General features: G+C 47.8%; 1 protein-coding gene across 1 annotated transcript in view; it reads left to right on the top strand.

Moving 5' to 3' along the window:
* The first annotated feature begins 11,780 nt into the window (after positions 1-11,780).
* The window catches only part of LOC135462974 (ankyrin repeat and protein kinase domain-containing protein 1-like), a 15,735-nt gene continuing 12,232 nt past the window's right edge, over positions 11,781-15,283 (top strand). The window contains exons 1-2 of the mRNA XM_064740295.1: positions 11,781-11,834; positions 13,269-13,367. Coding sequence (XP_064596365.1) covers positions 11,781-11,834; positions 13,269-13,367 — 153 coding nt within the window. The remainder of the gene's footprint in view (positions 11,835-13,268; positions 13,368-15,283) is intronic.

The raw sequence follows: 15,283 nt of genomic DNA, 5'->3' as shown, positions 1-15,283 counted from the left end.
TGCTTCGAGCCGGCCCACCCTCTCGACCTCGAGATTCTTTATCCTACCTTCGATCATGCTCCGCAAGTCTTCATCAGGGGCCTCCCCCAACTTCCGTTTTTCTTTTGCGATGTACTTATCGAGACTTGACAACTTGGCGAGGTTATTCGCGTGTTTGCCTTCCAAGGTCTGCATTACCTTGTCAAGCCCCAGAAGTTCTTGACGGGAAGAGGAGGGTAGGGAATCTCTTGTATGGGAAGAGGAGGGTCGTTAATCGTTTCAAGAATGCGATCGACCTCACTATCCGTAAAGCGTGTTTCCAGTTTGTAAACTGCATCAGCTGCCTTTTTCGCTGCTTGGTTTAAATTCTTCAGCTCCATGGTATCTGCCTCGGCGGCCGCGGCACCGAGTTATGAACTCGCTGTCTCCAGGGCTGCGACTACTGCCTTATGTAACGATGGCTGTTTACTTCTTTTCCAGTCTACAAAGCCCAGCTCCCTCCTAACAACATCACCCCCCCCCCCCATTATTGGAGACTGTATAGAGGGATAGCGGTCTACCTGTTGGTTTGTTGATGATGTCCAGATTGAGGTGGTTCACGAGTCGCAGTTTCCCTTCTTTGTCAACCTCAAACTTCTCTTAATCGCGATAGAGGGGGGTAAGGCTCTGATCCGCCTCCGCCATGATATTGTAATAATCATTCACGGCGGGCACTAACAGCCTTCCCTTATTGGTTTTGAGGATCTCATGAATGGGTTGATGCTCGGGATACACCCCGGTCTGGACACCTGCACGGAGAGTGGTCTGCTCGTCGTCGATGTTGTTGCCCTCTTGGGGGTCGCCGGGCACCGGATCATCTAAGTCAAAGTCTGCCATAATCCTCCTATTGAACATTGCAAGGTATACCTTCAATACACACAATGGATGCATACGGACGCAGGCTAAACCCTTTCAGAAAACTCCGTAAGCCTCGGGGGTACAAGGTGTACGACAGTCCTTGGTCGTCACCAACAACCCGAGTACGATCGACCGGAATCAACAACTCTTGGTCCGCTTCCCCAACCTCGGCCCAAATGACGTCATTGTGCCCGGCACCGTGCGCTTAACCTTCTCGATCACGATCAATTCAGAAGACTCGAACGCCACAGTGGTCGGGAATCTCGGACACGCAATATTCAAGAAAATCACGATCAGACTCAGCGGGAATGAGGTAATGTTCATGGACGACTCTGATGTGTTTCATTGCTACGGCGACTTATGGCTGACCAAAAACGAACGGAGGAATGCGGCCTACCAAGGCATCGGCAGCGAAAACATGCTTAAACTTCGAGTCGGAGTGGAGGACGCAAGTAACAATAATGCTGGGGAAAAAGCCATCGCTCGCGCCTTTGGCAGCCGGTTCCACATCCCACTTGACTTTGAGCTTCTAGATGGCCACATGCCATTCTACCAGAGTGCCTTGGCCGACCGACTGGAGTACGAACTGACGTTCAACGATTACAGCCGGGTCTTCAAGACAACAGACTATGGCACGACTTACACCATCGACAACATCAACCTGGAGTTCGATATGGTCACCGATGAGGAGCTCGCTAGACAGATCCGCACCCAGTTTGCCGGGGGCGTCTCCATTCTGTATGATCGCGTCCTCCGCCACCGAAAGTTTGTGAAGGACAAGTCTGATACTCTCTGGAACATAAACCTGAACACGCCCGCGAGAGCAATGAAGGGCATCCTCATGCTGTTCGAGGCTAAAAGAACCCCGTGGGGGAGGAGGTCGGAATCCTTCTACAACCCGAAGATCACCAAAGTAGAAGTCACAATAGAAGGGGCCCCCAATCAGTTGTACAGCCAGGGCATGCAGGTGTACCAGCAATGGGGCGAGGTCCAGAGGTTCTTCCCCAGCTCACCCTTTAAGAAGCGGGCCCCTGAGGTGGTCAGGATCGTAAAAGACTTAGGCCTGGCAGACGTCTCCCTGGAAGAGTTCTTGACGCACAAGCACGCCTTCTGGCTTGACCTTCGGCCAAGCGACAATGACGAGCTGCATGGCAGTAGGAGGCGCCTTCAGAACGCCAGCGAGGGGATTACGATACAGGTGACAAAAGAGAGAGAAGATCCCGCCGTGTTAAACGTATATCTCTATGTGATCATGGACGGAATACTTCACATCAAGAATGATAGATTCGTTAACGCGCTTTATTGATGACGCCCACTGCGCGATTATCTGTGGGCAGACGAACTGCGGCAAAACAGTCTTTGATCTGGACCTGCTTGAGGTCCCTTTCCGCGGTTTCTTTCATCACATTGTGATCCTGTGCCCCACTCTTAAGCATAACGAGGCGTACCGGCGGCGATGGATACTTTCTGAACCTGAGGTCTATTGTTTTGATCCCGGCGAGCGGCTAAACGAATGCCTAAGAGCTTTCCACAGATTGTTCGAGGGGGAGCCCACCCTATACATCATCGATGATTGTAGTGCGTTGGAGGCGATGAAGAAGAAACAAAAAATGCTGTCATTCATGGCTTTCTCGGACCGTCATGCAAAGCAAAGCGTCTGGGTCCTCACTCAGAAATATAACGCCGTCCTCAAAGACTTTCGCGAGCAGACAAGGTGGGTGGCTTTATTCCACTGCAAAGATCGGCACTCGTTCAACGAATGCCTGGAGGAGAACCACATCATCGAGGCCGAGAGCGAAAAGGCAGAGGTTCGACAGAAGCTCAAGAACAATCCGCATTTATAAGCTCCTGCTAATGACTGATACGCCCGCCACATCTAAGATTATATATTAGACGTAGTCGCCCCTACGTATTAAAAATGGATACCGACGAGCTTATAGACGAGATTCTGGGTGTGGAGAAGCCCAGCCAACAGCCCAGCCAACATGCACAGCAGCTCAGGGATAGGCTGGCGGCACTTGCGGTGGGTGGGCAGGTCAAGCAATATGTGGGAAATGACGTAACAGCCGCTGAGATTGACGCCATGAGCGACAAAGATGTTAAAAGTCTGCACTCCCGTACGAGGCTAAGCTCGGTGCGCGGATGGTTGACGGTCTCGGAGGTATATTCTTGAGATCATATGTAAGGGCGGCCAGCTGTCTCCTACCGATCCCACCTGAGAATCGACCTAAGCTCATGACACAGCTCACCACCGACCCCATTTGTTGAACAGACGCTTAGCAGTGCTAGCTGCTGGCAATAATACTGCTATGGTAAGTACTTAGCACCGTTAACCATGGCGCAGACCACTACTGAGCACTGCTCTTTTGAACACCACTGCAGTCCTAGAAATGATGATCCAGAGAAACATCAGTACAACGAATCCGGAAGGCCCAAAGGAAGTGAAGAGGGCGACAGCTACGAATGACGGCCCTGCAAAGAATCCCCAAAAAGTCGCTGCGGGTCGAGCGGGTGCTGCAGCGAGAAAGGCCAAGGCTGAAAAGCTTAAGGACAAGCTTCGCGAGGCAAAGGCTGCATTGCTTGGCAATTCCACCAAGAAACAGCCGGATTCTACAAAGAAACAGCCGAAGGAACCGAATTCTACGAAGGCACCCGACTACGCGTGTGGCGCAGCCGCTATACAGCACGAGGTGCAGATATTACACCGCATGCAGCGCCGCAAGAAAAGAATCTTCATTTGAATTTACGTCGCGACCCTTTCTATATAGAGCAGCATGTCTACTCCACCCAGTGACGGAAAAGTGCTAGTCAACGCGGTCTACTACGCCGCTGTGGTCTCTCTCCTGGCTACTGGGTACGCTGGTCTCGGCAGATGTTCCTGAAGGAGCCTCCCGAAGCTGGACTTAACACCCCGTGACGTCGGCATGGTCATTGCAGATGTAGGCCTGGCCATGTTTTCGAAGGACCTGCTAATTAAACAAGGGGCTCCTTCCTCCCAATATAATCAAGTAGTAATGGCCTCCATCGCAATGATGATGGGCTGCGCCCTCGTAAACGCTTTGGCCTTAAGCGGGAGCAACTATATGTTTTCGATGCTGAGGAATTCCGGTGTCGACGAAGAGCGGAGGCGCCATGACCGCACTATAGAGCAGCTCCAAGCCGCCCAGGAAAACTTAGCCGGAAAGCGCACTGAGCGCTTGCACTGGATCAATGATGAACTCCGCCACCAGGGACACGCTGTCCATACGTTCCGGGATGTCGACGCTGCAATCCGCGAGTATTCTAGGGTCTCGGGCCAAACTCTTACACGCGACGCACACGACGCGCTGCTGGGCACAGAGCCAGAGCTCTCCGATTTCTATGTGCCTAGTGAAGATCAAAAACACCGCGAGATGACCTTCGTCATCCTGGGAATTTGTGTGGTTGGGGGTGTGAGTTACGGAATCGCAAAACCCACCAAGTAATCCGAACTGACTGTGCCGGGCACGATCTGTTCTGCGCGCGACGATCTTTTTCGTCGCAAATTTGTTAGAGGTCTGCTAGAATACTTTGATGACATGGCTAGTAAAGTGTCCTGCTCGCCTGGCAAATATCTACTACAGCCCTCGTGGGTACTGGAAGGGCCGCGCGGCCATCCAGAAACCTTGCCACTGTGGCTAAAGTCTCCGAAGATGTGGTCCGTGCCTGGCTTAAAAAACAGGCTATCTGGCAGATATACCTGCCTCGTCCCCGAAAAAAAACCGAGGCCTATGTTCGATGTTTCCACGCCGAATGACATCCACCAAGCCGATCTTCTATTTCTACCACATGATCGGCGAGGCCGGAAGCTGTATAAGTACGCGCTGACAGTTGTTGATGTGGCTTCTCGCTACAAGGAGACGAAACCTCTGGCTAAATATTCCAAAGAAGTCGCTGATGCTCTCTCTCGCACTTACAAGCGGGGGGCCCCTGCGATGGCCGAAGCTTCTCCAAGTTGACCCTGGGCGCGAGTTTATGGGTGCGGTGAGCCAACTGCTGACCAAACACAATGTCACAGTCCGCCGAGGCCTCGTGGATATCCACCGAGACCAAGGCATAGTGGAGCGTTTCAACCGTACTCTGGCTGAGCGATCTTTGGACATCAGTACGCCCAGGAGATGCGCCTTCCTCCCGAACACCGTCCTACTGAATGGGTGGCCGCTCTGAATAACGAGGCAACGAGACTGATCGGTAAAAAGCCGAAAGACGCCATCAAGGCAAAAGGGGTGCCCCATAAGCCTTCCTCGACGGTTCCAGGTCGTCCTGTTGGACTTAATAAGCGGAAAATCCCCGAGGGTGTTGGCGTTCGTTATCTCTATCAGCCTGGAGAGCTGGAGGGCGGCCGCCGTCGCGCGACTGATCCTGTATGGTATCTAGAGATATATCGGATTTGGCGCTCTGTCACAAAGCCTAATGAAACCGTGCTGTACTATCTAGACGATACGTCGGATGGTCCGCGACGGGGATTCGTTCGTGAGGAGTTGCTTATAGTGCCCTCCTGATACTTAACTTCCCCCGGATGGGGTTCTACGGTAGTTCCTCGAAGTCCCATCCTGTCGTCAAGGAGGGGCATAGCATAAGCAAGGTGTGGACACCATCTTCGGCTATCCAGCGCTTACTATCGAAGGGGGACAGTGAGACCTTATTCAGGTGCTGCCCATAGATATGGTGGCGCTCTGATGGCAGCACGTCCATACCGTGTCGGAAGATCTTTTTCTCGAAGAAGGCCTCTTTGTACTGCTTATGGCGGATACGCTTTTCCACAACTCCCTTTTTCACGCCCTTGGCCTTCTTAATGTTGGCTCCACCTGCCTCCAGAATGGAGTACATCTTGGGGCGTAGACCAATGTATTCGGCGATCTGCCGCCCCCGCGCACTCGTCCTTCATTTTCTCCAAGACCTTCATATTTGCTTCGCTGTGCAGAGGGTGGTCTTGTGGGTAATCTGAGGTGTCGTACAGGTTTGCATTCTCAGCTATATCTCTATAAACATCCTCAGTCTGAATCTCGAGTAGGCAGACTATCCGTGTCAGTGCAGAGGAGCAGGCAGCGCTCTCCGTACTGGGCCTTCCTGTGGTTGTAGTAGAAGTCGTACATCAGGTGCTTGGAGAGATCTAGAATGCTCATGCCCACGTAGATAGGTCGGTTTAGGACTAGGCGGGTCTTGTGCATCTGAATCGCTGCGAGGTCATCATCAAATATCAACAAGGGCCGGCTATCCGGCTATCAAGCGCCGGATCTTCTCCAGCGTATCAGCTTGACGTCCACACGCTTCCGAAGGTTCTGCATGGTTTTTCCGAAGACCGAGTTGTTCATTAGCTTGTACAGGTCCTTCTCGAATTTACTCGCGGCCGTTTTTCGGAGCTCGGTGTTCATTCTGATATAGGGTTCCATCCAAGGGCTCTGGGCGAATCTCAGGGCCCGGTGAACCTTTGTCAGGCGCATTCCAGAGATAGATACAGCTGTAGGTTCCCGTAGTGCAGGACGTACCTTTCCTTGTTGCGGAGGTTGGGGACCAGCTTTTCGACCTAGGTAGATCTGCCCAGAAGGCCGTGCTAATAGTCTGACATCCACTCCTTCTGGACCACCAGACGCTCCTGGGCTAATGGGTAGCTGTTATGTGCGTTATGTAGCCGGCCGGATACTCTAGGTCGACCTCGAGGATGTAACCGGAAGGACTGTCGTGGGTGTGGGTAGCAATCGTTTCGCCGAGACGCCGCGCGTCATCTACCCACTGGAAACCGCCCGTTTGGAAGGAACTGACTCATAGCCCAGCCATATAGATTATTGGCGTCTAGGTATTGGATGTAGCTGTTTGGACTGCTGGGGTTGTATCCCTCCACCTGCGAATTATTGGCTTTGGCGTATCGCTTACTTACCATGGAGATACCTCCTCAAAAGTCAATGAAGAGATGTTGGTCGTAGTCGGTGAACAGCTCCAGCTCTACCCCGGTCTTCTTAAACAGCGCATCAAACGAGAGACCTGGGCTCGTAAAGTAGTGTGCAGGGTCCAATCCATACTGCCGTAAACAAGTCTTCTGGAAGGCCTCAAACACATCGGCCAACAGGACCACGTCTGTGCGGCAGTAAAGGTCTGTGTAGTCTCCCAGATTGGTGCAGTCAAATACCTTCCATACCTGTTGAGCGTGGATGTAGTCCTCATCGCTAATGCCTCCGATTTTGAGCTTACTGTAGAAAGCCTCTTTGGGTGGGAAGCTGGACTCGTCGAAGCGCTCCCAGGAGTCCATATACTCATAGGGGTAGACACCCTTGCGCATGAGTAGCTTTCGTTTTTCTTCGGCGGGCTCATACCGGGCTGTGATGTGGAAAGCCTCCGGTTTTTTGGCCTCTACCAGGTTGTCAAGGGAAGTCGGTAAGAATTGAACGCTGTCGATGAAGCGGAGCTGCCCCAGCGAGAAGGAGATGTACTTTTCCGTGTTGTTGGGGATGCAGGAGATGCGGCCCTCCGCCTTACTTATGGCTTGCATCAGGAGGTGCCCGTCGTAGCCCCGTAGGTTGTGGAAGACTACTGGTATGGCTGTCTTGGGACCCAGCCGCAACTTTAGGTTGCATGCGTTATGGGCCGCGCCTCTGTACTTGCCGGTGATATGGCAGTGATCGCGCACAGAATCGGCGCCTAGAGGCTTCTCACACACGTGACAGGTTGCGGCGCTGTTGCGGGCCTGCCAGTCCTGGGGAGTCATATTCATTGCTATAGGGTTGGCTAGAACATTTTTGATTTCCCACTCCTCCTGTTGGAGAGCTCTGAGGAAGTGTTCCGTCGCTTAAGGGCCTCTGTATTCCACGGGGCATTTTGTGCGGCCGTCGCAACGCACCACAACATAGCAGTAACTGCAGGGCTCGTGGTGCTGAGTCTTTTGAGTGCTGCTCTCTGTAGGTGACGGCGGCGGGCCTTCAACCTTTCTGGTCAGAGCCTCGAAGTCGGCATATATGATAAACGGAGCCGGTAGCTGTTTGTGGTGGTTCTGAATGGTGAACTTGTTTTCCCCCTCATGGGGCATTTCCACCCTCACCGCCATCTGGCCAATCCCTCGGCATTCCGTCTTATGCGCCTCGAGCAGGTCTTCCCTTGTGTTGCGGTGTAGGCAGCGCTCACAGAAGTGTTTGCAATGGTGTGCCTTACTTTCTTGGAACAGGAGACGATTGAGATCTTTTCTCCACGTATAATGGAATTTGCCTGCCTTCCCAATCAGCAGCGGATTGATTCGGCGCGTGTCTCTGGGCTGCTTGCTTAGGCGATACACGATTACGCCTTTGTCCCACCCGAACACGTTGATGGCGAGGTCGTTCTTTTTCTCCACTTTAGGGATCTGAGAGATGGGTGTGGGGGCGTCGATCCCCCCAAAGTCAAGACCATCATTGGTGGGGTACTTTGTTGGTCTCTGAGGGTGCCCGGTGGCTGGAAATAAGGCAGACCGGAGTGCCCATCGGAGGCGGTCGTCGTCTTTGTTCTTCACATTCATGACTGCTTTCTTGTTACTCACAGCTGCAGGTAGGGGGATGTAGGACCCGCCTCTCAGTGACTGATACCTTGCAATGTCAAGCCAGAGTGTTTGCACGCTATTGACAACCCACCCTGACCCTCGCTGTGTCTATTTTTCCAGCACCTCCTGGATGGTTGGGAAGGCCTTATCTAGAGCCCCTTCAATGTCACCAACCTCTAAGAGGGCCTCCTGTTTGCTGTGGAGTACTGGGCTGGTATACTCTTCACTGCCATCCGCCTTGTCCTTTCGCAACTGAACCCTGAGGCTTAGTTGAAACTTAACCCCGTTGAGTGCCAGGATCTCTTGTTCTAGCTTCTGGCGAATAATAGCTCGAACTTCTTCTAAGAAGGCTATTGGGTCCGTCCAAACACCTTCGGGTACGCCCATCTGCCAGGCCCGGAGGAGATTCCTAATGGCCCGGCCAGTGTTAGTGAATTCTAGTTTCTTTTCACCTAGCAATTCATCCAACTCCTCGTTACTTAGGAGGTTCTTGACGTCTTGCTTTAACCCCTCGTTACTTCGGGAGTTGTTGCTGGCTTGCAGCCGTTTCAACTTAGCCACAGCCGTTTTATACCTGTCGAGGATCCCCTGCTCTTCTTCCAAGGCATTGCGGGACCGTGGGTACTTGGGCCGCACACCTAGGAGCGTCTCAAACTCCCCTCGTAGTGCTCGCCCTTTTTGATGGTGGTTCATTGTACGCGTCGTATGCCTAGTGGTGCTGTTTCTCTAACTCTAAATTTCGAGTGCTGATATCTACCTGGTGCTGTTTCTCTAATTGTAAATTTCGATAGCCGCCAGTCGGTTGAACTCGTCCAAGAAAGCCTTGCGCCTCTGCCGCCTTTCCCGCATCTGGGCATTATGATATCCACAGGCCATGCAAAGGCGAAGTCGGTTTTTAACACCCCGACCACAGCTAATACATGGCTGGGTGCCAAGACCCTTGCGCAGACTGGCTAAATGAATCCCGCAGTACTCCCCCAGACAGCTCTTACCACAGAGCTCCGTGCAGCCGATGGGTAGCCAACGGCACTTATTGTAACCCCTTGGCATGTTGTTGTTGTGTTTATGGAAGTATACCTGGTGTAATTGGTATGTCTAATAGAACACGAGAAAGGGCTGGGGGCCTCTATTTTGTTCTGGGGAGGGCCCCAGGGAAAGGTGGTCCAGAACTCCAATTCCCTATACTACTCTCCGTCGCTGTAGAATTTATGATTTTAAAAATCACGATTTCTAATGAGCTTCGAACAGTAATGGTCTAAGCCGTTCATAGAAGTAAGATACATGAACCAGCCCGACGAAACGTAGGATAATCATTAAATTGTCAAGGTCTTGGCGATGTGTTCTTTTTATCGATAATTTAGCTAAAAGTTACTGTTTATCATTAATTCTATTACCCTTTGCTTTTTCATATTCTCACTCACCGCTGAAGGTCAAAAATCAGATACCCACGCTTCGGAGGATACTCGCGTCGACCCGCGCCACATCACTCGACCTTGTGTGACGTCATTTCAAACAATGGGGCTTCTCTCATACTATTTGTCAAATAAATTCTAACACAAACGACAATATAGTCACGCAGTAAATAAGCAGACACGGTAAACATAAATTCGGGGCAAATCACATAGTGGTGGTAGCAAATCGATTTGTCTTCACATTTTTCTCCAATTTTAATTAGTCTTTTTATATAACGTAAAAGCTGAACCACCAGAAATAAATTCAAAGTCATCATTTTATTCCAGATTTATTCCAGGCCAATAAACATCAATAACTTTAAACTTCACTCCCTAAAAATAAAGTTTGCTGTTATGTGTGTGTGTTTTGTTTTTTATCACCTGTGATAATCCCCTACTTTGAAATGACGTCGATCGGGGTAGAGTGTTGTGACGCGAGTTTGTATAGAAGCCTGTGTCTCTGTTTTTTTTTACCCGTTGACGTTCAGCGTTGCATGTTGTAGGGAAATCCAAAGTATAATAAAATCTCCGGAAAAGCTTTTTTCACATAGCTCTCGGTTACCGTGAAATTATAACCATAGGTAGTCGTTTTTTCTGCGGTATGCACCTTGATATAGCTACTTGTCCTGTAGAACATTACCCTCATAAGTTCTGTGCCCAGTTTCACAACAATGTCTTACATGTTCGATAATTGCACATATAAGACAATGGTACTGTAAAAGTGACGTAACACGTGGGAAGATCTTCCAGCAACCTGCGGATGGTCATGGGTTTCCCCGGGCTCTGCCCGGTTTCCTCTTACCATAATACAGGCCGCCGTCGTATAAGTGAAATATTCTTGAGTACGGTACGGCGTAAAACACCAATCAAATAAATAAATAAATAAACAAATAGTGACGTATATAAATAAATCTACGATAAAAAATGTGGTGCGACGCCTTGTGAAACTGGACCTTGTATTTCCTCCAGGATTCTGTTCAGATGCACAAAACTAGTCTTTTGTTGGTTCACATAATTTTGATAACATCGATCAATTTGATTATTTCAAAACAGGCATCAGAATTTGATTTGACGAATTTTTGCTGCTATGTTTTTCTCACTGATGATATGATGTTATTTTCAGTTATGCTTTATATTAATTTAGATTGAGCTAGCGGTAGCACGGTTTATACTTGGGGAAAAGGCGAGGTTTGACCTATACGCCACTTACACCTCGCTGAATTTATTATGAGTATGACATCTACAAGGCTAACAAGAGGCTTTACATTAGCTTGCTGAGCACTTATTTCAATCCTTTATGTCATGTATCACAGGATGGGGAGACGCCTTTACATCGGGCGGTATTCCATGGTAAAGGGCGTTTTGTTCGTATTTTGGTGGAGCAGGGCGCCAGCGTCGACATACAGAATACAGTAAGCAATTATCTTCGATGTTTCGGCAATGTTACACAAGATTTAGTTTAGATGCCTGAACACGGCTCTAGACTCTGATCTAGCCGTTTTGGTTTGTTGAATACCTACTACCACTATGCCTATATGTAGAGGATTTAAATTTTCGAAAGAGTTTTCGGCTGGTGTGGTGCAAGACTGTATGGATACGTATCAGTTAAGAATGACCATGTACCTGTTTAAGGCTGGTGACAACATGTGACAGAAGCTGCTTTGTCTTGATCTCTTTGTGGAATTGCCACACAAATACCATAATACATAAATATCGTGCATGTTGTGAAGTTGTGGAAGGTGTTCTGTTTTTTTATGGAATGTACCATGTTGTATTTTTGATTCAAGAGAAGACGGGCTCCTCCGATTAAACCACCGATAATATTTTTTGAAATGTGTGCTTCACACTATTTGCTGTCTTTGTCTTAGTTCACTTTTTTCAATTTCCACATGGGGAATGAACCTGGGTGTTTCGAGCGGGGAACTCCGATAATGGTTACTTCCACAATCGTACAGTACAAGGACCCCAGTCCATTGCATGATAGTGTGAGATCAGTTGCTGATAGCTTCCGTGAATGCCCATGTAAACGAGCCCAGAACCATCATGTAATACCACTATCTCATTTTCTGGATAACCTCACACACGGTTCTACCGTATTTGTCACTTACTGGTCTACCCCACACAGAGTGATGTGTATTAAGTCCACTACAAATAACAGGATTCAGGCACCAGTGGTTCAGAAGGCCTTGCGATCTGTGTAGTGTGGAATCTTACATGGGTTTTACATGTAGAAATTTACAACATTCATGGCATATTACTGTCTCTGATTATCGGGGAACAATGACATTCAATACATGTAAATGACGGTAACTTCACTTCACTAAATGAGGGGCCATGCATGACAAACTTTTCAAGTCCAACTCTACTTCCACACACCCAGTATTCTTTTATGATGACATATCCAGGGAAACAAAATCTTGTTCTTGTGTAACTAAAGTTTTTGGTAAACATGTTGTCTGGTTGGAATCAATACTTAAAGGCGAAAACTTTAAGTTCTTTCACACAAAGACAGCAATTAGCAATATGCTCAATCACTTTACAGTGATTGATATAGTGAAACAAAATCTCAGCATGGGGTAACAACAATTATTAGTCGAGACAAACTCTAACATCGCCTGAACAGTCACTTCATGCACAGCTTGGTTATATGTGCATATCTTTACATATTTCCCTCAGGATACTAATTGGTAGGTGGTGTATATTGGTAGATATTCATCGGCTCTCCTCTACTAGGTATTTCCAAATGAACTTATCAAACTCAGGATCTTGGGAAGAATTAATGGCTTCGCATACACGGTCTCTCACAACCTGCATGACTGAGTGTGAGGAGAGAAAACTTTTTCTCCTGAAGTTTTGTGCAGCCCAAGATGCTGAGCCGTAAAATGCTAATTTTACTCACTTAAGGGCATTTTTATTTGGGCAACCCTTGTACTTATGATTTCCGCTGGGTCCGTGGCACTTCAAACTACATAATTAAATCTTGGGAATGTAAACACCGAATTGCTACTGGAAAAGTGTTTAACCTGGAACACCTAAACACATCTCCACCTCATCTCGGACTGAGATCGTCAACATATCGTATAACATATGATGTAGGGTTTTGCAATCTGCCTTTCTTCATGCGTTCCACTTTAGCAAATCTAAGATAGTTTCCAACTTTTGTGGTGCAAGACTTCCTGAATACTCGTTATTTAAAAATCCCCATGTACCTGTTTAAGGGTGGTGACAGCACGTAATGGAAGATGCTTTGTCTTGATGTTTCTGTGTAATGAACACACAATTACTGTAATATAAATGTCATGCAGCTTGTAAAAATGTGAAACACGTTCAGTTTTCTTTGGGTCTATTCCATGTTATGTAGTTTTTAGGCGAAGTTTTACCGATTCCTAATTGTGTTTACACAAATTGTGTTTACACAGATGGGACAAACAGCTTTACACCTGGCCGCGTCACGTGGTAGTATGGATCTTCTACGTCTACTGGTGGAGAAGAGCGCTGGTATAAACCTACAGGATCAGGTACGTGGTTCTGGACTACGGAATGTTTTAACACTATTTATTTTCTGTTTTCTTTCATAACCTTAACACAACACAATTACAAACACTAATCGTGACTGAATATTAACAGGTTTCTTAACCATTACTCACTGTCCATTTTCAAGTTCTGCTTTCTTTCTTTTATTAATAGTTTACTTGCTACTTTCATTTTACCTGGTTATTTGTGTTTTTGTATCTCCCAGTAGTTTGGACTTGGCCGGTTCTGTCGTGTACGCAACCAAACATTTCATACAGGCATCAAAACAGATATTCGTTAGCTAGCTATTCACACAGGAATACGTTGGGGGTAATTTAGCACAAGATAAATTAGAAAATTTGAATCGTTGAACACACACTAATGAATAAGAAAGTGTATTCAAAGGAATTTTATTCAGTGTCTAAGACAATAGGTCTGAATACAGTTTAACAAACATGTTCGATCACTTCTATGTGTTTTGTATTATATATACCAACAACTTCTATAGTCATATGTGCCGTATTTTTAAGGCCATATGAACGTATTTAGTAAGAGCTTATAAAACTGTTAAATTCGTAGTAGCATATTGAAACGATTTAAGTTCCTACTTTAACAAAATTTCTGCCGTTAAACATTCGCACACAGTCTCTCATTACTGAGAGATACAAAACGTATATGAAACTGATTTCTTGTCAGAGAAAGACATGTGACAACATCCGAACTCTCGAGGAAGGGGGGGGGGGGGATTTCGAAACCCGCCATAGTCTATTCCAAGGCCCGCTGGTCCTACACGGAGTTGAGCAGAAATTTTTTTATACAAAGCTAAGGTGCAATCTGTTAGATATGCTCCCACTTCTAAGTGGGCTTAGTAATCACATTAGGGGTCATATCTACTGCTCGAGTTGAGGGATGCAGACCATTCGTGCCTGTACATATCATGCAGTCATTCAGGAAAATTCTTAAGAAAAGACATAACATTTCAAAATCCGTGAGTCACCCAAACATATCTAATCCTCAAGCGGAACAATATTCCCTTAACAGGGGTAGCCCAATTACGCTTCCCTTGGGAATCCAGGAGTCCCTGGCTGGCCGTGGAACTAGCCTTTGCGCTCTCAGTTTTTGTTTAGTGGTCACCCAGTCTGAAGGTTGTGTGACATTACGTTCTGTCGCTCTTAGAGGCAGGACGTATTCAATAGCCTCTCTGTAAATAGCCTGTACATAGTTTAGTGCATTTCCACTTTGTAATATCGTATCTATTTTGCACTCAGCATCCACACTGTTCCAAACGCATAGTTGTGGTCCTCTCTTTAGAGTAGTAGTTCTCGCCCTGGCCCACAATGTTGTGGGCAGGGCGAGTAAATAGACCCTATAGCCTTAAGCTTGTAATACAGGGAGGTATACAACCGGTTGAAGTATACAATCGGCTAAAGGAGTTAGTGGGGAGTGGGCCTAATGTCCTAAATGGACTAATCAATGTCTCTAGAGATGTCTGAAATGTTACAGTGGCTACGCAAACTGTGAAGGAACAGCTGTTGACTAGCGGCTTCTCATTTAACGGGGTAGATTGTCCAATATATGATGTGGAGGAGCAAAGGCTCCTGGTTCGATCTCGATGTCCAATCGAGGTGCCCGATGACACTATTTGAGGTTTGATGTCCCGGTATGGCACGGTCCATCACGTCAGCCGGGAACATTACCTTTTTGATAGGTCACTTTAGAATGGTATGCGCCGTATTTACATGAGTGGTGTGACCGAGATCATTCCACAATCAATTTCGGTTGGGAATTTTAGAATTCCTTTGTGGTACAGAGGTCAGGTCCTTGCCTGTCACATCTGTGATAGCGCAGAACGTTTCAAGGCCGACTGCCCTTTAAAGGATAAATGCCTCAAGTGTAAGCAGGTAGGCCACTTTCAAAAGGA

This window comes from Liolophura sinensis, chromosome 2 (genome assembly GCF_032854445.1).
Source record: "Liolophura sinensis isolate JHLJ2023 chromosome 2, CUHK_Ljap_v2, whole genome shotgun sequence".
Taxonomy (NCBI): domain Eukaryota; kingdom Metazoa; phylum Mollusca; class Polyplacophora; order Chitonida; family Chitonidae; genus Liolophura; species Liolophura sinensis.
The sequence above is the reverse complement of the archived record's forward strand: the minus strand, read 5'-3'. Positions and strand labels throughout refer to the sequence as shown.